This window comes from Phalacrocorax aristotelis, chromosome 1 (genome assembly GCF_949628215.1).
Source record: "Phalacrocorax aristotelis chromosome 1, bGulAri2.1, whole genome shotgun sequence".
NCBI lineage: Eukaryota > Metazoa > Chordata > Aves > Suliformes > Phalacrocoracidae > Phalacrocorax > Phalacrocorax aristotelis.
Window position 1 is genome coordinate 132201229 of NC_134276.1, and position 24978 is coordinate 132226206.

The window sequence follows — 24978 nt, forward strand, 5'->3', positions numbered from 1 at the left end:
TCTCCTTCATATGAACACTCCTCTTGTTTAGTTAATTTACTTTTTATGTTTCTGGGTTGGAGAGGCTCTTCAGAAGGACAGGAGGAAGTGGGCTTCAAGGAACTCTTATAATTCCCATAAATCATTAGCAGTCAATATGCAACATATGGGATTGAGGATCAGCAGTCATAGCCCATCATCTCCAAGACTGACTCAAATTCCTGCCAGTGGAGATTGATTGTCTTTTCTTTCAACCATCTAATGATTCTTTTCTGGTACATGTATCATGGGTCACATACAAGTTCACAGTGCCGACACACAGTAAAGATTGCAGAGATCTGCTGATCCTCTCTACCATCCCCTGAAGTGATCCTTCAAACAAATATCACTGTAGTAGGTTGGAAAGAATGATTGTACAAGATGTGTCTGTTCTGTGGAAAGAATAAGTGAGCCTCTGAGGCTCTCCAACCAGCATGCTAATCAAGGAACAAAACCCTTGGGGACTAAGCCCAAGGTCCTGCTGTAGGAGGGCTGTACATGGGGCGCTGTCACCATGAACCCTCCTTGGGCTCTTTTCTTGCAGGTGCCTTTCTCCAACTGCAGCAGGGACTGCCTCCCGGGCACCAGGAAGGGCATTATTGAGGGAGAGCCCACCTGTTGCTTCGAGTGCGTGGACTGCCCCGACGGAGAGTACAGTGATGAAACAGGTAATACCCACAGAGCTGCTTTGGGGTTTGCAGAGGACCATGCAAGCCCTCTGGGCACCATCTGCAGCCATGCTGAAGTCACTTCCCTGCAGTGCTGAGCTGGAGGCTGCTCTGCCATGAGGCTTCACAGAAAGTCCGGAGGGACTTCTGAAAAGCTTACAGAAGTTGAGTACTGTGGTTCTCAGGTCTTGACTTCCGCTAAGTCTGCTTGTCCCTTCTGCTCTGAGTTAGGAAAATTAAGCCAGAGAGCTTGAAAAAGGACTTGCATATAAGAAGCCTCTCAGGCAGCCACATGCAAACTCCCTTGCACTGTAGCAATAGCTTTTGTTCCTCTAAAAGCCTGGAGGAAGAAGACACTCCCTTCCCTAATCCTAAATTCTGTAGTTACCTGTCTGCTTTTCCTCCTGTTGTCAGGGTTTACTTCATGCTTTACAAAGAAATAAAGTCCATTCCATCCCTGACTTCACAAGCAGAGAGGAATATTTCCCTTTATGGGGTCACCAACCACAGCTTCTGTTGATGACTGGCACTGCAAGAGACCAGAATCTCTGGGTCCTGTCAAACACCCACTGACATCTTTTTTGTTGGTTTCAGTGGGAGCTTGGATAAAGCGGCCCAGGTTCTGCAGTGGAGGGGAAAGATAACCTCAGTTTTAGAGTTGGTTGAAAAATTCTGGATTTCCAACACCGTTAGTGCTTCCTCAGTGTTGGGCATCCCCAGGATAATGAAGGCAAGTAAACACTTTCAGAACAGCAGTATCCAGAACACTGCAGAGCGCACAGGATCTCCTCACACCCCCTCTGGCAGCACTGGTCCCAGCGCATGCTGCAGACCTTGCCTGAGATGAAAACATCAGTAAGCTGCTTGCAAGACTGAACAAGTGTACTCCTTTGGGAGATTCTAATTTGCATCCTATCAGACAGGAATGATGATATTTTTAGCATGAACATATAGTACTACAGGATGCTTGGGAGCAGCGCTGTTGAATTAAACAGAAGCCATTCTGGTCATATGGGTCTTTTGGTGTTTTTTCACAGGATTTTGGGAGCTGGCACTGGTGTGCTGGTGAAATTTGTGGGGCTGAGGGAGCAACTGCCTTCTTACTCCACAGTTTAGTTTCCTGCTGCAATTCTAGCTGACAGTAATGGTCTTTATTTACTGTGCTTGCCAGTTTTATAGGTGCAGAGCGCGGTTTTACAACCAGTCTTACCCAGCTGAGACAGCAATGCTACTAAAGGAGACAATCTGTCATGTCCTCTCCCAGCTGTTTGCTCCCACCCTGTGTCTGGGAGCAGTGCCTGTACCCGTGCAACCAGGAAGCGAGTTGGATCAGGCTCTTGCAAGGTTGAGTGTCCAGCTACAATGAGAACCTGCATGACCTATAGTGCTAACACAAAGGAGGGGGCAGGAATAATCAGCCTTGGGGAAGGAGGGAGATCTGGTTTACTCCCTTCAGTGGCAACACATTCTCTAAGTCAGCTCAAGATAACCGTGAAGGCACTTCGTTAGGATGCAGTCCTAAATAGCTACTCCGTCTCTTGTAAGGGTGGTTGAATTCCCTGCTACGTGAAGTTCATTCTGCCTTGCCTGCAGTTTGCAATAGGCTTCCAGGTAAAAGGCAGAAGCTGAATGGATGTCAATGACATGACATGTGGTGATGGGAGCTTCTGACCAAGCTTTTGCATCTAGTGCAAGTTTTTCACATGAACAGCTTAGGTGAGGCAACCAGTCATTAGGAGAGCAGTTATCATATCAGGCTCCTCCCTCCCTCCCTCCCATATCAGGAAGGAACAGACACTCCCTCTAACCACTCCCGCAGAATGAGAGAGCTTGAAATCCTCTGCCCTTGTTAGCTGGACATTCCTGCCTTTCTCTTTGGCATCAGCCTGTGCTCTGGGAGCTATGATCTGAGACTCTGCCCCTGCTCAGGTGCAAAGCTCAGAGGGAGGTTGCTGCTAAAGGGGTTTTCTGAGTGTTTGTTCCCAGAACTCACTGCAGCCCATTGCTATCCCACTGGGATTCCAAAAGCTGAGGTAGTTTATGACTGGCAACTCACTGCTCTCAACCCCCTTCCACTGCCATCAAGGGAATCATGACCCTCCCCACTGAAACACAAGACCCATTTGGGTTGAAGAAGAGCAGAAGCAGCAGGTCCTTGCCTTTTGATCATGGCAGCTATTGGAGACATATGTTGCCATTCCAATAGGTACAACTAGTTTTATGTAGAGGGAAGAGATGGAGGCATCAATTTTCCCTTTGCAGGTATCAGTGGGATGCTTGGCTGGGTGTGGGGAAAGGGATATCCTTAAGACACATCTTCCCCTGATGTTCCAACATGAAATGAGAGTGTGCTGGGAGTCAAGGACATTGCCTGCCTTCAGGGAAGAGCAATTTAAACACTTCTAAGACTCACCTCTGTGGAATATGAAATAGGCTTTCTAAGCACTTAAGGAGGCTAGCATGTTTCTAATTGTCTGTGTTACAGAGACAGACAGGATGTTTCAAATTACGATAAAAGTGAGAGGTACGAAGACAGACAGTAGATGATAAAAATGAAGGAACAAGAAAGAGAGAGGGACAGAGCCTACATAACAGCTGACAGCATTCAAAGTTTGCAAAGTTTTGCCAGGAAATGGATTCCAAAAACATGAGTGCAGGGGCAGGAGTATTTTTAAGCTGGAAATAAGCACGCTTTGTGTTTTGCTATATATCCCGTGGGAGGTTGGTTGTTTTAGTGTAAAACACTCTTAGACACCAACATATGATTCTGGTAATCTGCAGGCACCTGAAGGGAATACCCCATGTATTTAAGGTGAAGGCTGTTGCGTAGCTGCCATGTATGTCATTCCACATTTCAGCCTCTCCCTCCCCCTGTCACTTCTTTTTCAGATGCAAGTGCCTGTGACAAGTGCCCTGAGGATTACTGGTCCAATGAGAACCACACATCGTGCATTCCCAAGCAGATCGAGTTTCTGTCCTGGACAGAACCCTTTGGGATTGCTCTCACTCTCTTTGCTGTGCTGGGAATTTTCCTGACTTCTTTTGTCCTGGGAGTTTTCACCAAATTTCGCAACACACCCATCGTCAAGGCCACAAACCGGGAACTGTCCTACCTCCTCCTCTTCTCCTTGCTTTGCTGCTTCTCCAGCTCATTGTTCTTCATTGGTGAGCCTCAGAACTGGACTTGCCGTCTGCGGCAGCCAGCTTTTGGCATCAGCTTTGTCCTATGCATCTCTTGCATCCTGGTGAAAACGAACCGTGTCCTGCTCGTCTTTGAGGCAAAGATCCCCACGAGTCTCCACCGAAAGTGGTGGGGCCTCAACCTCCAGTTCCTCTTGGTCTTCTTGTGCACATTTGTGCAGATTGTCATCTGTGTGATTTGGCTCTACACAGCCCCTCCATCCAGTTACCGAAACCATGAACTGGAGGATGAGATTATTTTCATCACCTGCCACGAAGGCTCCCTGATGGCCCTCGGCTTCCTCATTGGCTACACCTGCCTCCTGGCAGCCATCTGCTTCTTCTTTGCCTTCAAGTCTCGAAAGCTACCTGAGAACTTTAACGAGGCCAAGTTCATCACCTTCAGCATGCTGATCTTCTTCATCGTCTGGATCTCCTTCATCCCCGCTTACGCTAGCACATATGGCAAGTTTGTCTCTGCCGTGGAGGTGATTGCAATACTGGCTGCGAGCTTTGGGCTCCTGGCCTGCATCTTCTTCAACAAAGTCTACATCATCCTCTTCAAGCCCTCCCGCAACACAATCGAGGAGGTGCGCTGTAGTACAGCTGCCCATGCTTTCAAGGTGGCTGCCAGGGCCACGCTGAGACGGAGCAATGTGTCGCGCAAGCGCTCCAACAGCCTGGGGGGCTCCACCGGCTCCACGCCTTCCTCCTCCATCAGCAGCAAGAGCAACCATGAAGACCCTTTTCCCCTACCTGCCTCTGCCGAGCGGCAGCGCCAGCAGCAGCGTGGGTGCAAGCAAAAAGTCAGCTTTGGGAGCGGCACAGTCACCCTGTCGCTGAGCTTTGAGGAGCCTCAGAAGAACGCCATGGCTAACAGGAATGCCAAGCGCAGGAACTCCCTGGAGGCCCAGAACAGTGATGACAGCCTGATGCGGCACCGGGCCCTGCTTCCCCTGCAGAACAGCGAGTCCCTCAGTGCTGAGCCTGGCTTTCAGGCAGCTTCCAGCCCAGAGACCAGCTCACAAGAGTCGGTGGTGGGAGACACCAAAGAAGAGGTACCAAGCCCTGAGGCAGAGCCTTCCCTGCCATCAGCTAACTCCCGAAATTTTATAGGCACTGGAGGTGGCTCTGTCACAGAGAACACAGTACATTCCTAACAAAAGAAGATCGTGAAAAGCACACCAGCCCCCAAGAGGAACTTGCTTACCTCTTGCTTCTGAATGGGAAAGACAACAAAGATGCACTCCTGTGACACAGTCCCACCACACCTTACTCTTAGCGCCAGCAGGGTAACAGATGTGCCTCCAGAGGAAGGACTGTGTCTGGGGAGCCTTGGACTGAATTTGTGTTTGCTTTATCAAAACCAGGACATCTCAGAAGGACAAGTGAAGATTGCCTCTGGTGGGGCTTAAGCAGAAGTCTGCATGCTGCCTTGCCTCCGTAAGCTTTTCCTGCCAGACTGCAACTCAGCTGACTGTGGGAGGCACTAGGCAATTCCACTATACTCTGCTTTTACATCTATGTATAATATTCCTCTTTCCCACTATGTATAATACTCCCCCTTTATCCAGTATATGTGATTTGTAACCATGTGCATCAGGACTCTCAGCTCTACCAAAGCAAGGTACACGGTTTCACTTGGGTAAAGCATGGTTGTGGGGAAAATAAAAAAGCCCCCAACATCCTGCATGCTATGTACAGCCAAGGGTGTGAACATGTAAAGTATTTAATGAGACAGAGCGCCCTGCTATTTATATTTAGTAATGTCCCAATCTCTCCTTTCTGCCCAGCAGGAAATACTGGACAATACTCTTCATAGACTCCATTGCACTAGACCAAGCTACTAGGTTCCTACTGGTTTCTTCCAGCTGAGGTAGCTTTACCTCCAGCCTGCCTGCTTTGGTGGAGGGGCAGAACAGCTTGTAAATCCCCCCGGAGAACGTTGCGAGAGCACAAAGAGATGTATCCATGATTGATTATGTCGCTAGTAGTTGTATGCTTAACGAAGTGTTGCTGCTGTAATATCCCACATGGCATACATGGCTAACCCTTTCACACCATAGTCAGTGTTGTGCTTTGCCATATTAATCTGCCTCACACCTACACAGAGCATTGCGCTAGTCGTGACAATAGTGGTGGGCCTGATACAAAGCAAGTGAAACAAGGTGAAATGGAGGAGTTAGGGATGGAGAAATAGCCCCTAAATGTGTTAATATGATTGCAGGAGTGGGTGAATATCGGAAGTGTGTGTGCTGGTAGCTGACTGGATGAGGAAAACACACAGGTCTGGGCTCTGAGACATGCACCCAGACAAAGGGATAAATTAGCTATGTTTTGGCTCCTACAGGCCACCTACTAGGTTATCTCCCTCCAGGCCCATCTTGAAGAGACAGCACCTAACACAGGAAGGGCACAGTGCACCTTAAGAGAAACAGTAAGGACTTCGGCAAAGAGCATAGCACAACTTCATTACTCTTGACACTTGTCCCACTCCCCCAGAAGCAGACATAAGTGCTCCTGGTTTTGCAAGGTACGCCTGGTTCTTCTCTATTCACGCTGGCAAGGTTGGAAGTAAGAGAGTTGTCAGAAGAGACATTTATTGCAGCCTGATAAGAGAAAAAGCACCCCTCGACAGCCAGACAGGAGGGGGTAGGGTTAGGTTGCAGAACTTATTTCCCTCTTCCCAGATCCCGTGTGCAGGAACAAGTGTCTGACGTGAAGACGTTGGTACCCTCCCTCATCGGATAAGAAGGTAGTCTAGGCCACTGTGGAAAGGCAGACAGGCCTGCAGCTTAGTGCGAGCAGAGACGAAAGGGCCATGTGAATGCACTGGGGAAAATAGCACAATTCTCTTTTTACTGTTTTTGCTTGTTTGTTCTTTTGCCAGGGCAGGCAAATAAAATTTACAGGTGACATTACTGCATAAAAACTTTGTTTTGCCACCTCCACTTGTTGCTGACAAGGAAGAGGAGTTTTGGCTTAGAAGAGCACAGTGGAAGTCCAGACACCAAGGAGCATGCTACTAAGACAATTTATTTTAACCCTTTTGTTGATCTGTTACATTCACCTCAGAGTGGGCTCAAATTTTAATTACACCATATAAGAACCAATCCAACTTTAACCATAAGGCCTCCAAATCACAATATTAGATTAAAGCTATTGCACAGCTGGTTAAAAGGGAAAAAAAGTTTGAAAACACAAATCCCTGTGGCCATAGTTTTGGAAACCACATTGCACCCCCGCTCACGGCTTCCGAAAAAATAAGTGCCTTCCCCAGCCTGCTGACGGTGGCGTCTAGGCTTAATTTAGGGTACAAAATTGAGACCCGTGGTCTCCTGAGTCTAAATGCACAAACGGAGATGGGCACTAGGTGGCAGAAGAGACTTTAAAAAAGTACTTCGGTATGGCCCGCACTTCTAAAAATTTCAGTAGCCAAATAATTTTAGTGCTAGTAAGTCATTCCTACGGGCCAAAACCAGTACAGTAGTCCCTGAATAGAAGCTGACAGCATTGAAAGCATAGAAGTGCTTAATGAATGACATTAAAATGACACAGGATACAAACCAAAGGCACTGCACAAATACAGGCAACATGAGAAACAGAAAGTCACCACTGGCTGCCTTGTTTGGAGAACAATGTTCACTGGCTATGCACACAGTACATAATGTTGACATTTGGGTGTTTTTCATTCTTTGGGTGGTTTTCATTCTTTAGGTGTTTTTCGTTCTTTACATCTGCTTGAAAGGAATTTGTACCCTGGCACACAATGAGGCTCCAACAGCTGCCACAATTTTGTAGCAACAGACCAACAGTGCTCGACTTGCTGGGGAACCCCCATCCACCCTCACTGCACACATACCCTGAGCTCTAAGCCTCGAGCTCCACACGCTGTGTGAGAGCTGCTGTTGCAGCCTATTCTAGTGACACACGCACACTAGAAACAAGGAAGTTCAGCAAAAAAGGACCCCTTTTATGAAGGTGATTTGCAACCAAACCTTTTATCCCATGCACAGAGGAGGGTATATATTCTCATCCTGCCAAGTCCAGGAGAAGAGACAGTTTGCTCAGGCACCTGTCCGAAAGCCTGTCTGTGTGTCACACAAGACGATACTGATGAAGGGAAGTTGGGTAACATCCTTCTGTTGAAAGCTCAAGCCTGAGAATCCGCACCAGCATGTCCCACCAGAGGCTGCCCACATGAATGGCTGCCCCACACCCCTCAAAAACCTACTGGACACTTTTTGCCAATGGGATGTTTCCTGAACCATCTGGTGGAGAAGCAACAGCAGTGGGGACAGAAGCAAAGAGCATATGAACTGTGTGGTGGGATTTCCCTTGGCAAACTTGGCTGATGGGCAGGGAACTGTACCAGTGACGAGCCTGATCCTTCACCCCCGCTCTGCTCACAAACCCAGCAGAGCATTTATTTGCATTTATTTGCTCCCCACAGAGGACAGAGATGATACCAGGGGAAAGAAATCCTTCTTCCCCATTCTGTTTCATGCTTCTCACCACATCCTCCCTACCAGTGGAGGAAGTCTATTCAGTATGCAATACCAAGTGCTGTTAAATTTAGGATTATATTTACCAAATTTACCAAGGGATGCTGGAAAGCACGGGGACGAAGGTGGGTTTTTGTTGTTGTTTTTCCAAGGAATCTGGATGTTTAAACTGGGGGGGAAATTTAGCTAAAGACCTGAACATTCAAACTTGAGCCTCACCAGGGGCTTTTCTCAAAGGCTGGATGATTCACCACAGCCTTTGGTTTGCTGGCTGAGGAAGAACAAAATCAGCCTGGGGGAGGGAACAATGAACACAGTGACCGAGTGATGGGAATGGTGATGGGGACGGAAACCTTCCACACTGCTCAAGTGAACATGTCGTGTATGTGATGGCTGCTGGAAAACATGACGCTCTGGAAAAGAAAAAAGCTGCCACTCAGGACAGCCCTGTCCTCATGCAGGCCTCTCACAGAGGCGGCACCTGCCGAGGACAGGCTGCAGATCTTCTGTGGGTCATCCTGCAGGCAGCTTTTATTGCAACCCTTGCTTTTAGCTTTTTAGGCGGCGAGCAGACTACGGGACAGGCAGGTTTCTGCCACGCCCGGAGACAGCTGGTCCCACTGTCCTGTACTAAAATTTCCCCGTCCGAGACCCGTCCCTGGGCCGGTTGCTGCCTCTGCGCCGGGAGCTGAGCACCCCCGCCTCGCAGCTCGTAAAACCCAAACGCAGATTTGAGGCCCTGGGCTGGGCCCGGGCCCGGGCCCAGCACCGCCCCCGCCCCGCCCCGCCGGCAGGCCCGGCCCTGCGTGAGGGGAGGGGACGGGAGGGGACGGGAGCGGTGGGGAGGGGAGGGCAGGGCAACGGAGTAGAACGGAGAGCAACGGGTGCCACCATGTTGTGCGGGGGTACCTCGGAGGCCCGCCCCGCCACCGAGGAGACGCAGAAGATCGCGGACGAGGTGAGGGCGCCGCGCTGCGCCGGGGCGAGCCCCGGGAGGGACTCCCTGAGCCCGGGAGGGGCCTGGCGGCGGGCGCTACCGCGCCCGGGGCGGGGCGGTCCGGCGGGTCTTCCCGGTACCCGACGCTTCTCCCGCTGGGCCCGGCGGTGCTCTGGGCCTGCTGGTGGTGCTGGCGGCCCCCGGCCCTCCCTGTGGGCCGGCCTGTGCGGGGACCCGCAGGCTCGGGGCTGGGGGCCCGGAAGCGTTTCGCCGTTGTTCCGCACAGCTGAGCGCCGAGACGCCCTTTCCTCTGCCCTCAGTCTAAAAGCAGGAGGGCTGACAAACTCTGGGGGCGTAGTGAGCGGTCGCTGGCCCTCTGCAGCCCTCCCTGTGTCTTCTTGGCCTTGTGACGTTTTATTGACTTACAGGCAGAGCAGGTTCGGTGTTTTAAGAGGGCGTTTTAGAGGGATTTAGAGAGGAACACAACGTCGAGTACTCAGGGAGAGCCACAGCTCTGTGTGTGGTGTGCTACCTACCATCCCTGCTCTAAAAGGTCAGTTTTCTTGAGCCTGTGGAAGGAGCTCAAGAGGTTCTTGCAAAGTCTCAAGAGGTTCTTACAAAGTCTGAATCTCGTAGCTGCTTCTGTTTCTGTTTGTTGAAGGAATAAGTAAGAAAACTTCTCTGCTGCTTCTGCAACTCTAACCACTGCCAGCTCGAAATCCTGATGCTACTTCAAGTAATTTATATTGTGCCGAGTGACAAGAGAAGGGGCAATGGGCACAAGTTGGAACACAGGAAGTTCCGCCTTAACATGAGGAAAAATTTCTTTACTGTGAGGGTGACAGAGCAGTGGAACGGGCTGCCTGGGGAGGTTGTGGTGTCTGCTTATGTGGAAATATTCAAAACCTGCCTGGATATGTTCCTGTGCCCCCTGCTCTAGGTGTGCCTGCTCAAGCAGAGGGGTTGGACAAGATGATCTCCAGGGGTCCCTTCCAACCCCTACCATTCTGTGATTCTGAAATTACTTCCCATGTTAATGGAGCATATGCTTTTGTTGTAAAAATACCCGTGTACAACTAAGTCCTTTCAAAGCATGCGGTCTTGTTTCAGTCATGGAGACTCAAGTTCCTCTTGCTTTCTGGCTTTATCAGCTAGGGTGTGTCAAACCAGTGAAGAAAGAGGAGGGACAAGCTCCAGCTTCTTATGCTCTTTGTCATTATCCGGATTTGTGCCCCAGGCTGCAGCAGTTTCTAAACGCACACAGGGCACCCAAAGGCACAACAGTCATTGAAATTAAAGTTTAGCTTGTAGAATCTGATGATTTTGCATTTAAAAAAAAAAAGTGCATCTCCTGAGCACTAACCTGAGTCTGCAGTAATGAGTACGCTATTGAGATTTGCTGAGGGAGTCACAATTATTGTTTTGACCTAAAAAGGCTTATATGTCGCGTTAAAGATGAGTATGCCATTAATGTTGCACATGAACTGAAAACTGGATTTGTTTAAAATCCTGAATTTCCATTCTGTGGCAGGCTGCAGTGGTTTGGTAGTCCAAATATAAGATGAAGAATAAAACTAAAACCCATTTGGATTCAGACAGGAATGGAATTAACCAAAAATCTGGCATTTTCATTTAAATCACCTAAGTATTTCAAAATTTGTCCAGCTTCTTCTGACTGCCAGCTTAAATTACTTTATTTAATGAAATATGCATGGTAAAACCCCAAACTGAAATTTGCTCACACAGTCATGTCCATATCTGGGCTACAGATTGTGAAGGAAACATTAGTTTTCTTAAATCAAGGTAGACTTCTGAAATTAGTTTGCTGAAAGTCAAATTTTTGTGGAGATTTGTTAGAGCCTGCCAGTTTGCTTGCCATAAATGCATTTCCTGTTCCTGCTTTTCCAGTTCTTGCCTCCATTGTATTGTTTCGCAAGAATCCCGTCGATGGCCAAACATCGCTTAGATTCGTGGGCCCTAGCAAGTACTGCTGCTCGCAGAGAGCAGGTACAGTGTGAGACAGAACGGGACAGCTTCACTCCGACAGTGTACCTGGCTTAAGAGTCCCAGAGGAACTGCCTCTCCATGGCAAGGATTTCCATATAGGCCTGTTCAACCCTTGGCTCCTCACGGGCAACTGTGCAGAGGTTAGTCAGGGTGATTTTGAACCATCTGTTTTTTAGTAACTGCTCTGGGAGTAAGCAAACAGGCCATGCAGAACAGTAAAGAGCATGACAATTTTCAACCCTGTGATTGAATCACAGGTTGTTTTGGTGTGAAGAGACTGCACCTCCTGTGAGCACGGGGTCAGCAGCCCCTCGCTGCTCGGGGCTTCGTCCAGTCAGGTCTTGAAAACCGCTGAGGATGGAAACACCACAATTTCTCTGGGCAGCCCGCTGTACTGCGGGAGTGTCGTCAGGGGAAATGTTTTTCCTGATATCCAGTCTGAACTGCCAATTTCAGTTCATGACCATTGGGTCTCATTCTTCCGCCCCTCAGTAAAGGGCCTGGCTTCTTGTAAGTACCGGAAAGCTTTCCTCAAAATCTTCTCTTCTGCCAGCTGAGCAAGTTCATTTTCTTCCTCTCCTCTCCTCACAGCACAAGTGCTCCAGCCATCTGACCTCATGGTGGCCCTCTGCTGAGCTCCCAACAGTTTACTGACATCTTTCTGGTACTGGGGGCCCAAAACTGGACACAATGTTCCTACGGTGCTCTAACAAGTGCCAAGTAAAGGGCCATAATCGCTTGCCTCTGTCTTCTGGCCAGGCTCCTGCTGATGCAGCCCAGGATGCTGTTACCTTCGTTACCACCAGGGCACGGTGCTGGCTTTTGTTTAGTGCACCACCCACCAGGACCCCCAGAACTAGACCACGATCATGAACTAGCAGGGTGGGCTGATAGCAGGTCGTTCAGAGAGTATTTCTCTCTCTGGGGTCTCCCTCCCCATACTGAATCAGGATACCCAGTTGCCACATGCTCTGGTGAGTCACTGCCGTGATAACACCCTGACAAGCTTGTAGCTGCATGCGAACCTGAGCTGTCAGCAGTCACAGAGCTGAGTGTTCAGCTTTCTGCTAGTAATACAAAATATGCTGAGCCGGGGTGATTTTGAGACCTAAGAAACCAACCTGGCACAGGTTTGCTAAAGGAGCACGTGACAGGATGGGGTCAGTGGGATGCTTGTGTCCACCCTCTCCCCTGCTTCTTAAAATCTGTAATAGTAGCTCTAGTGATGAAAACTGACACCACTTGCTCCATCCTCTTGACTCGGGGGAAGGGGAGGAGGGAGGACTGAATCACTGTGCTTTCTGGGGCTGTGCCCTTCCTTGCATCCTGGAATGCAAAGTTGTTGGCTGCGCTTTGATTTCCATATGGGAGAAAATACGCGTAGAAAAGCATCCAAACATCATTATCTTCAGACGTACTGTTCATAGCCCGAGGAATTGTAGAGGTGTTGCCTCTGAAAGATGATGTGCAGTATGGTCAGGGCTCCCAGGGACAAGACGGTCACTGATGAGCTGTCTTGGAAAGGCGCCAGAGTTTGGTCCTGTACCTTCTCAGTGCTGGACAGGTGGGAGAACATGCCCTGTTGCAGGAATTGTTTCTGTTCCTGCTTCACTCTAGAACACCTGAGCAAGGGCAAACTGGCACTTGTTTTCCCCCCAAGGAAGCAGGTGGAACTCAGGCAGGAGAGCAAATATATTTATTCCCCTTGAATTTAGGAAGAAGGGGAAGTACACCATATAGCTGGGAAGAGAAAATCTACTCATTGCTGGTACTGTTGCACTGGGAGTGGAGGGAGGGTGACATAATGAGCTGAGCGGGGGTGATTTTGAGACCTAAGAACCACCTTGTACAGTGCCTAGGAATGCTAAAGGAGCACGGGACAGGACAGGGTAAGGCCAGCAGGAGGTAAGGCCTGGGTAGAGCTGCGCTTGCAGCAAGGACTCCCAAGGCTAATTCATATTACTCTTGTGAACAAAGCCTGCTTTTTACCGTATAGCCATGACGTTCTAGAGAGCCAAAGCATGGGAAAGAAGAGCTGCAACTCATCTGAGCTCATGCCTCCCCACGGGGTATTGGGCAAGTTATTCTGACTCCTTGAGCACTGGTTTTGCACGCTGGAAACTGGGATGATATCTCAAAGGGCTTTTTAGTTCTGTCTTAGATACACAGGACAGGAAGGGAAGCTGAGACATCAACAGGGCAAATCATTTGTCAGAATAAATCTTCTAGATTTATTCTAGAACCCACGCAGTTCTCTGTTGGAGGCTCCAGACTTGGTGTCAGTCTGTGACAACTGAATCACACCTCTGACTTGGCTTTGCTGCCTGTCTAGATTTCTGGTCTTGCTTTAACACAAAACATTATTCATTTTAATCTTTTAAAAACTTGGAAAAGCAGGAACTCTGTGTCTGGGAATTGAGCAGCAGTGACCTGGCAGGTACAGAGGCACGCTCATAGTGTGGGCCTGAAGTCCTAAGTACTTGAATCTTGCATCAGTCTTAAATAACCTATTGTTTGCTTAAGGTGAAACCTCAGCTAGAAGAAAAAGAAGGGAAAACATTTGATGTCTTCACTGCAGTGGAGTTTAAAACTCAGGTGGTTGCTGGAACAAACTACTTCATCAAGGTAGAGGACACTGGGCAATGGGATTTTTTTTTTTCTTTTTAATTAATATATAATATTTGGAAGGGTGTTTTTTTTCTTTACTTACCCACAGAGGGATGCTTATGATTACAACCTAAGAAAAAAAAAACCTGGGCATTTAAAAAAAAAATCCACCCCCACCTCCCAGCTCATCTCTGTGACTGTCTTAAATGGAGATAAGGGTACTTCCCCATTTTCATTACTTCTACTTTTCAGTTATTTTGTGAAACTTGGTTTTGGGGATAACCACACATCTGTGATGCTGAGCACTAACATTGCATTAGGTGAAGTCCAGCTGCGTAATGATGCAGTGCAGCATCAAACCTGCACTGACTCTGCCTGTAGCGATGCCACACACAAAACCAAGCAACTGTGATCAAAGCACGGAAGTGCTGCTTGTGCCAGATAAGATTAGAGCGTTTTGCGTGTAGTCGCTTCTATGCAACTCCGATTCCGTACCCGTCTATTCCCTATCTCAGGCACAGGGAGGATTAACAAGCATGGTAGGACGAGGTGGTATTTCCACAAAGTCAGGACTCACGGTCTGGTTTAAAACAAGACCACACACCTGAGGTGATGGTTTTTCTTACCACCTCTCTGCTTCTCCGTCCTCCAAACACACCAGTCTACACCATCCCTCCTGCTGAAGGCTGCTGTTACTCTGTGGAACTCACTGGTTTTCATGCTTTGCAGGTCCATGTTGGCAATGATGAGTTCATTCACCTGCGGGTGTTCAGAAGTCTTCCTCATGAGAATAAGCCGCTGAGTCTCCACAGTTACCAGAGCAGCAAGACTAAGCACGATGAACTGGCTTATTTCTAGCAAGCTTATGTTGTGCATTTCCTAAAGGCTTCTTATGTGCATTTTCTGTAGGCTGCAAAATGTTGATTCCTGTGCCAACAACGGAGAAAAGGAAGTGTCTTTTGTTAACCTTAATGCTGGAAAAAAACAGTTGCTTTTATGCCACTCCCTTCCTGTGCAATATCTAAATTTTAGAGTCACGTGGCTCTGCTTTCACCTACGCTAATGCAAACCCAAGTAGCTGCGCTGGCTTCAGTGCAACTTGACCAGAACACTGTGGCTGAGTCCTGTTTGTGGACTGCCCTGGCCTGGAAACTGAAAGGAGAGTGGCACTCATGTATTTGCAGGAAGGACCAAGAGGAAAACCTGAATCTTTGCTGTGCTGTTTTGCAGCTGTGAGTATATCTGTAGATTTAAATTGTACTATGTATTTTATTGGCAACGACCTGAGGAGAGACTTGAGCTGAAGCGATTCTGAAAGCAAGAGAAAGAGGGGAGTGATGGTCTTTTGAAACATTCCCATGTTTATCCTTTTGCAGCAGTAGGCTATAACGTCCAGTAGAGGGTGTATGAGTTTAAAAAAAAATCAACAGAAAAAACAAAACCAAACAAAAAAAAATAAACAAAAAAAAGAGAAAAGAACAACTTGCTTATTTTCTCAGTCCTAGGGAAAAGTCCTGGAAAGGAACTTCAGCCGGACAAGCGTTTCTGCATTGTTAACAATAAATATTTCTCTTGAGTGGAGGTGGCGTGTTTGACTGGTGTTTCACTGTTCTCTTTACTGGTTTTCAATATTGGTTATGTTGCTCAGAGTTTTATTCCATGAGTGTTCTTCATTATCCAGATAACCTTATGTTTAGTTTGTATTTTAATTAGAAATACTTTACATTAATCTGGTGAGGGACAAGAAGAGCTTCTGCAGGTATGTCAGCAGCAAAAGGAACGCTTAGGAAAGCGTGGGCCCTCTGTGCTCAGTGGAGCAGGGGACCTGCTGACAGAGGACACAGAAATAGCTGAGGCACTCAATGCTGCCTCTGTCTCGGCCATTAGTGGCAGGACTTGCCTTCAGGAATTCCAGGTCCCAAAGAGGAGCGGGAAAGGCTGGAGAAAGGAAGACTTCCTTCAGCAGAGCTGGACCAGGTTAGGGGAAAAACTAACTCAAACTGGATTTAGACAATGCCTTGTTTCATTAATTTGAGAGTGGGGCAGGGGTTGCTGCACTCTGAACTGAGAGGAAACGGCCCGCTTCTGCCTGACGCTGCTGCATGTCCTTGGCCACAGACCCAAGAAACAGCAAGCAGCTTTGAGAGCAGAGGGGATGGCAAACTTACACACGTTACTGGGCTTTTTTGTTGCAGGTGTGCTCTGCGTGAGCGTGTAACCAGCATTGCTTAGAAGGAATCTGTTCTGTTTCCTGATTATTGGGGTGGGGGAGTATAAACTCTGCAAAACCCTGCTTTTGCTTTTATCAGCCCAAAGAGTGCCCCCCACACACACACGCACCCCTCAATATGAAATAAAGGCAGGACGTACCTCTGGCTTATTATGGCCCATCCTCCCGCTCCTTCAAGGAGCTCATTCCTGCCTCCCCACCCTGGTCCCATACGGTGAAGCTGCACTTAAAGCAGGGGGGGACGGGACACACAGCTTGGCTTCTCCATTGCCCTGTGCCGGAAACCAGCTGTCTGACTTTCTGAGGAGTGGGCAAGACCCTGTATCTAACGCGCTTAAAGCAAACCCAAGAAGCCACATGCTGAAGTACGTAGCCTGTTATGCCTGAAGCATGCTCAGGAGGCCCACGTTTTGTCTTCAGAGGATGCCTGACTCTTTTGGAAAGAGGAGCTGAAAAGGGTGTGCTCTGTCTTGCACCTATAGTACCTCAGGTGGGAGAAACAGCCTTGAATAGTATTTCAGACCTACATGAGCTTTAGCCATGCAGCAGACCTAGAGATGACACACAGTAGATTAACAAATAGCTTTCAAAACTTATTTTATTTTCATGCATTTCCTGATGACACAGGCAGAACCCACATGCGACTTGGCAGAAGTGAGGCACCATTCCTCATTGTGTCTAGAAGTAGACCAGAGGATCGTCTTTGGTTTTGCCGGTTTGATAACCATCAAGCCTGGGACTTTCATGCTTATAAGGAAGGCTCTGAAACACCCTTAGGTGGACATAGTCGGCATCGGCAACTTGGACCTGGAAACCAAAACAGCGGGAAAGTGAGGATCCTGGGTTCAAAGCAGGTTCAAACAAAAGGATGCTCTTTACATACTTGGATGAATCTCTTTGCTCAGGACCTTAATTTTAGGTCTATTGCCATTTTTACTACAACAGCTCTTAACTCAAGTCTGGATAGTTACTGGTGGCAGAAGCTGTCTACACCGTAATATAAACCTTCAGACTCACATAAACGGAAAATGAGTAGGACTGCTTGGGTGTGGAAGCACCAGAAGGCACAAGAGGAGAAAGGATGCCATCAAAACTTATGTAGGTCATCAAGAGTCATGATTTTCTGAGGCTTCCATTTTATCTCTGATAATAAGAGGAGATCCTGTGACACGGGTAAACTTTTTTTTTCATATTGAAATGTCAAAACTTGAAATATGTTTGGAAGTCCAAATCTGCATGCTGCGGTTTTTATGAAGAGAGCACTTCTAAATGGTGGGCTGGTGTTACGATGGATTAAAAGAAAATTAGGATTTTGCGCAGCATATAGAATATAACAAAACAATCTTGAAGTTGGAGAGTTGAAATGTTTGCTTTGTAAAAAGATGCTGCAAGTAAATGAATGATTCTTACGTTTTCTCCATAAAAACACCTGCCTTCTGTCAATCTGATATCAACATTTGCTAAGGGAGCAGTTGGGCAATATTAGAAACTCATACATTGTACAAGAATCACCTGTGTACCAATGAATAATCAGGAATATTCATGTATCGTGAATAATAATTCAAAAAATGATGCTTTAATTGAGGAAATAGGTAGCCTGTCAGTACCTGGCGCCCACAGAGCAGAAATAACTGTTAAGAGTGTATTTTAAGGAAGATCCTGGGAAAGAAGGTGGTTTGGCAGCACCTGTCCTCCCTGGGATTAACTAAATACGAGAAGCGTGGAGCAAATGCTCATAATGTCCCTCTGCAGAATAACTATCCCCCAAACCCTACCTGCCCATTTCTTTAATAAAAAGATTCTGACCCTTGTCAAGGGAGCGTATCCTACCAGGCATACGTCTGCACACACACGGTGTTAAGATAGAGCAGCCACATGCAATGTTTGCTCTACTTCCAGAAAGCCAGCCTGCCGTTAAGCAATGCTTTCCGGCCTTCACTTGCAAAATACGCTCAGCAATTTCTTATGCGTTACTTCACAGAAAGCTGCTCAATCCACGGGTAAGATTTTCTAGTAGAGGATGAACGGTGCTATCAGAGGGCTCCGAGTTAAGCATTACTAATCCTTCCTCCACAAAAGAAAGGGTTTTTTGAAAATATAGAACTAGCAGGCGAGCTGTACCTTTGCAGCACGTGACACGGGACCAAAACATCAACACGCACGCTTGCATGCAAAACTAGTCAGCTGGTGTATGAGGTGCTTCCATTACTTTTTTTTTTTTAAATTAAACTAAATTCACTCTAACTCTCCATCAGATCCTCAGGCTGACTTCAAATTCATCATAACAAACACAGTTGGAGGACACAGAGGCAATAGGAAAGCTGCTTTGCCTTGAAAGGAAACAGGAGAGAGCAGGGTTATGACTAGTTTAAATAATTTGAGCTGATAAGGCAGTCTATAGTCTTGAAGTGAGATGATCCCAAGAAACTTATCATTCACATCTGAAGAAGCACAGTGCATGTTTTATAAGTTTTTTTATTCCTGTAGTGCCAAACAGAGGAATTTTAGAAGCCTCTGGAGATAGCCCCTAACTCTGTCAGTCACGTCAGATGGTTTTCTACTACATTTGCTTCTCTGTCTTGCTATAAGCCACTATGCAAGTCACCTATACTGTTTAATGGCAAAGCATCCCCTCCTATAATGCATACAAACCTTAATAAAGTAGTTTATCCCAGCAACCACCTGCGTCTTAAATATTATGGCTTTAAAGATCTCATATGTCCTGTTCACCTTATTTTCCAATTCCAGCTTCACCTGGAAAAAGAAAGGGAAAAATGGTTGGCAGGTTCATACTTAGGCTTTTCTTGCACAACTACCACTCCAGTTTTCATCCTTTCAAACAATCGCCCTCAATGAAATGAACCCAGAACCCCCAAAATAATTCTGTTTACACCAGGACCTCCAGCCCTCTTTCCTAGCATTGCCTCCTCCAGCATTCTTCAAAATCCTGTCAGAATTAGACTTCCTAGCTGATTTCCCCCTGCCCCAAAAGCTGTCCAGCTAACTGCCTCCCGCTCGGTACAGGGAAACTGCTACCTGCTGCCCTTTAAGTTCTTTGTCAACGTAGCTAGGTACCAAGCCATGCTCCCTAGCAGGGTACACCCTGTGTCAACTGCACCGTTACACAGCGGTGCAAGTCAGCCCCCCTCGCCAGGAACACCTGCGCCCACGCCAGTCAGCCTGGGAGGCTGCGGACCCCTGCTGTGTTTCACAGCCTCAGACGTGCACTCCATCTGTTTAACGTTCTTCTTTAAGGGCTTGCAATAAACAGGGTTATCTGAGAGTACCAAGACAACCACCTGATCAAGTAGTTCCTGAAAGTTATTCTAGTGCTTGTGGAAGCCCTGCAGATCAAGCTGTGATTTACATCAGATATGTCCTTAAACATCTAGGAGTGGGCAAAATACAAACAGCTGTAATAGTTACAGTGGTCCAGGACTAAACTACGTTTGTCCATCTCCCAAACTGGAAGTACAACCTTTGGACTGTTAGCCAGAAATCAATCCCAGACCTGCATAAACATCATTAGTCCTTTACTATGTAGCAGCTGCAGATATTGTCGTTCCAGAAGAAACAATGCTCTGTGCTGACAGCATTTATGCTCACACCTCAGACAGATGTGTTTATGCACAGTACCCAGTTTAAGCCCTGTAGATTTCAAATACGCACCGTTCAGACATCTACAGCCTTTTTACATACATATTAAGCAAAAAAAAAAAAAAAAAAAAAAGGGGGGCAACAGTTTCTCCGGAAACACACAAAGCGTAGGGCAAGTTTTAAGTTCACCAGCAATCGCAGTGGTACTGTCAGAGGTCAAAGATTTGTATAATTACTAGGCTGAAAGAGGAGTGGGGTAGCAGGGGAGGCAGCTGTGAGCAGCAGTGAAAGGCCGGCCAGGTGTCTGAGGCATCATGATCTATGTACCAGGGTAATGGTGTTTTACTACAGTCCTTTGCACCTGATGATACAAACTCCCTCGAGAACGGCAGCTGCACCGACTGTCACCTGAAAACTGACTTCTGTTACCTAGGAAGCACAAACAGTATTTTGCACGCTGGGTAACAGCCCCTCCTCTGCACGTGGCACCCATGCCGATGGCCACGCAGGGCAGAGGCATTCCCAAAGTGGGGCAGGGGAGCGCAGTGTCACTCGGCAGCCTGCTCAGGCAGCCCCCGAGAGGGGCCAGCAGCACATCAGCGCTCCTCACCACCCACCTGCTGGTTCTATCCCAGGGAACCAGCAGCTATACTTTCAACTCAGGAGCTGCTAATTCTAGCAAACCAGGGAAACTTCAATTTCCAAACCCTTTCAGCTGTCTGGGGGCTCCTAGCATGCTCCTAAGCAGCATCTTTTGGTAGATATTATTCAGAACAAAACAAAGCCCGTTCTCTCCCATTTTACCATCTGCCACAGCATTCCCCATTTGTTATTTACAGACAAAGCCTTCAGTAAAATCAGGCAGGTGGACAGCTCCTTAATCCTCAGATGGAGAAAGATATCATTCCTAAGCTCTTATCTAACAGCTCCTTAAACCCAAAACATTCCTCCGTTTTAGGCAACAGCCGTAAAACAAGGAGACCGAATATATAACATTCCCCAGCTCACTAAGGATTAGACTAGACACCAGGCACAGGTGTAGGGAAGTAATCATGTAATCCCAAGAGCAGATAGACCATGGCCATCCCAAAGTCCGCAGATGCTCTTCACAACTTCACTCAAACCAGATGACTTGCTTCTCTGCTTAGCAGAGTGTAAAATCCCACAGAATTGCATCATTAAAGGGCGACACCGTTACGCTGCTGGAAGCAGGGCAGGATTGCCCCAGTGTAAGGTTTGTATCCACGAGAATTTTTCCCTTAGCGAACTATACCAAAGCCTCTACAGCGGAGTGTGTTCTTTTTCCAAGGAAAAGGACCAGGGAGAGCTCTCTCTCCTGTGCTCAGCACAAGGCAAACATTTCACCTTGCAGAAAACAAAGAGCAAAGAGTAAATTGTTTTTGTTTTCCAGAAGTTACTGAGAATGGAAGAATACTAAACATGAAGAATGTGAACGCCTCCCTGAGTTAGCCACGCCAGCATGGGGGAAGTGAACGCGTGGCTCTGCCCAACACAGAGTGTAAAAACTAAACAACGAGCAAAAGAATTTTGAAGAGAATAGTGGGCTTCAGCTAGCTTCAATCCCTCCTGGCGACTCAGGATGCCCAGTGTCGTGACGTGAGCATATTACAGAGACCAGTAGTGGAGATCACACCGGTATTGTGATTGAACTGTGTGTTGGATTGCTGTATTTTGCTGAGAGTAACTTACCTCTGTATTGTGTCACCAGTACATTTGTATCACTCTGCTAAATCAGAAACCTCATGCAACATCACATATCTTCAAGTAGGTAAAGCTGGTATTAAATATTATACCCTCCACACGTGGAGAATCTAAAAGAACCTGGTCAGAGTACTGGACTCTTGACACCAGCCTACACAGCCTATTTACAGAGCTCTCCTGGTAGCCTGCCCCTCCACATGCACAGCCCAGGTCACCTTAGTCTGATTTCATCACTGCATGGTCTTAGCCTGCAAGGTTGCGGGAGATGTGGAATGGTGCCGACGCAAACTCTGTCCTCTGTGGCACAGCAAAGGAGGGAGGTGGGAGCCCCGCACACACAGGAGTCTGCAGCAGTATTGGCCAACATGTCCAGCCCCACTACTTCCTGGTTTTGTTTCCTCAAGGAGGAAGTAAGTTATGCTTTGTGCAGTTGCCAAAGGGGGAAGAGTTCATCTTTCAGGACTGGGAGGGTGAAGGACCTTTCCCATGCTGTGGTGTTTCTGTCCTGCTCCTCAGGGTGCACTTCATACTCTCTTTTAAGAGTTCGGCACTGCAGGGCATTAGAGGATCTGCAGAGGTGGCATTCATACAGCTGCTTCTAGGACAGGCCCGCTGCCTGCAGCCAACCACCACGGCAACTGGGCTCATCCTGCCTGCCTCGCGCCAAGCCCACCTTGCCCCACTGGCTCACCAGCAGCCCCTGCATCACACCTGCGACTCCAGAAAACACTAGACGCCAGCAGAGAACATGCCATTTATCCATAGCCTTGTCCTGTATCTCTCTTTTTTTCAGTGGATACCACCACATGGTTTGTCCTACCCAAGTCCTTCAGTGAGGAATTAATTCTACCAGGTACAGTCTTCTCCCTTCAGATATACCACCTTTAATTTCAAACAAGCAACCTCAGCTCTGGCACAGTAGAGCTTGCCTTTGAACCACACGCAAACGTTAACTGAAGGTAGCCAGTACTATGCCTGGCTGTGGACAAGGATGAGGCAGAGAAAAGGAGGTTTGTCTTGATCTTACCGGTACGCTGCCTGTGCAGAATGCTGAGAAAATACTTACTGGCAATCAAGAGGATTCCCATTTTCAGCACTAGCTTCTTCAGTTGAAACACTGGTTCAGTACCACCACCTGGTTTCCCAGCCTTTGCACAGGCTTCAGGGCTCAGACCTTTGCACACAGAGACTTTGGCTTTCAATAGATTGCAACTCACCTGATCAGCAATACCCTGGACTTCTGGAGTAGCAGTCTGGGCCTTAGTTAAGCCCCCAGGCACCATAGTGGCAACTAACTTCTCTAAAATGATGTGTGGTTCTGAAGAAGGAACTTCAGCGCAGTCTGAGCAGCGTCACCAGGCATCGCATATATATACACACATATACATGTGTCATGGAATCACATGACTTGTAACATACAGAACCTACCTTTACTGAGCTGGAGAAAGATAAATGGGGGGAAAAGGGAAAAGCAATGTAAAGCACCAATAGTGTTAAGAGTAAATGTGAAAAGCACTTATCTGCTTTAACTTATCTGTTAGGTTATCTTAACTGTATATAGCTCCACATCAATAAGAAAAGCAAACAACACCCTCCAGCCACCCACATCTTAAGACAGTTGGTTTGGCCTGAAACTAGAACCTCTCGCCTCTCCACTCATGTGCAGATGACTAGTCTGTGCACAGAGGCAACTAAAGTCACACCCACTGTTTCCCAACACCATTCAAGATAAAAAGAAAAGCACGCATTAATTTCCCGGGTGCAATCCCATTCAACCTGTATTGACTCAATATCCTTCCAAGCGGTAAACAGAAGCAGACTGCATTTTACTTTCGGTGACTTTACTTCCCTCTGCCTGGCTAAAAAGGTGCCATGGAAAACACCAGAACCAGAAGGGGAAAAAATTAAATCCTAGGTTCAGGTAAGTACTCTAAATAAGCTATTTCTGCTTATTTCCTACCAAACCTATAGCTGCATTCAGGCAATCATGATAGCAACCGAATATGCAGTACCATTTACATTTTTATCAAAACTCTAGTGCCAATTTCCTGGAAGACAAAGCACAATCTCTCTCACTGCAGCAGTCGTGTGTGGACAATAGCTGCTCTCATTTCAGGATACTTATACTTCATACACCGCTGAAATATGTAACATACAGACTATATAGTCAGAAGCATTCATTTGGTAGTTACAGTCACAGACACATGACACAGTCACATTCGTTACTATATACGAATGTACAAAGTTCAAAACACATGCAACCTACTGAGGAAAGGCTAGCAACTGTTAGCAGGCCTACCTGGTAAGGGAGAGCTAACGCTTCAAGATCACAGAAAAACTACTTCCCTTTGGTATTCCTGCCACCCCCCTTCTCCAGCAAATGGGAAGAATGTTGTTCTAGAGCTAGGACCAGAGAAGTTAGCAACAGACCAGACAATTTTTAGTCCCTAAGGGTGGGTACACGGGAGGGGGTGAAATGAGAATATGTGCTGCACGCAGGCAATGTTCTCTTATGAGGACAGGCTGAGAGAGTTGGGGTCGTTCAGCCTGGAGAAGAGAAGGCGGCAGGGAGACCTTACTGCAGCCTTTCAGTACTTAATGGGGGACTAGAGGAAGGATGGGGACAGTCTCTTTAGCAAGGCCTCTTGTGACAGGACAAGGGGTAACGGTTTGAAGCTAAAGGTGGGTAGGTTTAGACTGGATATAAGGAAAAAAACTTTTACTATGAGGGCGGTGAAACACTGGAACAGGTTGCCCAGAGAGGTTGTGGAGGCCCCATCCCTGGAAACATTCACGGTCAGGCTAAACAGGGCTCTGAGCAATCTGAGCTAGTTGAAGGTGTCCCTGCTCACTGCAGGGGGGGGTTGGACTAGATGACCTCTAAAGGTCCCTTCCAACCCAACCCATTCTACGATTCTATGAATCGGCATTTATGCAGGAATCTGCTAGAAACAAGCTTGTTCAAGGCCGCAGCAATAGTGACTCTATAGCACAGACTTGCCAGTTTCCTAATCAGCCTACTGAGTCTTCACAGATAAGTGATGCAACAGACTGTAAACCAGTACTTCATATCTAACTTCAAGGCCTGTTCTTGGAAAAAAGGACCCGAGACTGAGAAACTGGGGCTGTTAATGGCCCTAAACTCAACAGTCTCTAGGTCACGGTAAGAGCATGTTACCCCTAAGGATGTTACAGAATTTCCCGACCTTGAGCAGCAATGTTATAGGAGTAGATGAAAGGCATTTGAGGAGAAACACGTTGTCCTGAGACAACATCTTTCTGAACAAAGAGAAAAACGTTCCTAGTTCTTAGGAATAAAGGGGACTGGAGGAGCTAAAGCTGGAAGTCTGCCTTTTTCTCCAAATTCACCACTCCAGATGAAGGGTTCCTCACAGCCCAATTTATGGAGTTAATGACAATTCAAGCTGATGAGCTAAAATTCCTTCTTTTGCACAAGACCCTGCTGATTCACGCAAATGCTGATCATCTTCCACTGTGTTGCCACCA

The 24978-nt window shown here is 47.4% G+C and overlaps 3 protein-coding genes across 3 annotated transcripts in view; 2 read left to right on the forward strand and 1 right to left on the reverse strand.

Annotated features, from left to right (window-relative positions):
• The window catches only part of CASR (calcium sensing receptor), a 43674-nt gene extending 37757 nt beyond the window's left edge, over positions 1 to 5917 (forward strand). The window contains exons 5-6 of the mRNA XM_075107920.1: positions 563 to 686; positions 3576 to 5917. Of these exons, the coding sequence (XP_074964021.1) occupies positions 563 to 686; positions 3576 to 5026 (1575 nt within the window). The 3' untranslated portion in view covers positions 5027 to 5917. The remainder of the gene's footprint in view (positions 1 to 562; positions 687 to 3575) is intronic.
• Positions 5918 to 8680: 2763 nt separating this feature from the next.
• On the forward strand, positions 8681 to 15503 carry LOC142063996 (cystatin-B-like). Its single transcript, XM_075108485.1, has 3 exons — positions 8681 to 9329; positions 13839 to 13940; positions 14652 to 15503. The coding sequence occupies exons 1-3, from the start codon at positions 9264 to 9266 to the stop codon at positions 14778 to 14780; spliced, it is 297 nt and encodes a 98-aa protein (XP_074964586.1). The 5' UTR covers positions 8681 to 9263; the 3' UTR covers positions 14781 to 15503.
• Positions 15504 to 16732: 1229 nt separating this feature from the next.
• On the reverse strand, positions 16733 to 23131 carry LOC142064000 (cystatin-A-like). Its single transcript, XM_075108499.1, has 3 exons — positions 22689 to 23131; positions 18805 to 18906; positions 16733 to 16959 (listed from the first exon to the last, which is right to left on the reverse strand). Exons 1-3 carry the CDS (start codon positions 22752 to 22754, stop codon positions 16831 to 16833), a joined length of 297 nt encoding a protein of 98 aa, XP_074964600.1. The 5' UTR covers positions 22755 to 23131; the 3' UTR covers positions 16733 to 16830.
• Positions 23132 to 24978: the final 1847 nt, after the last annotated feature.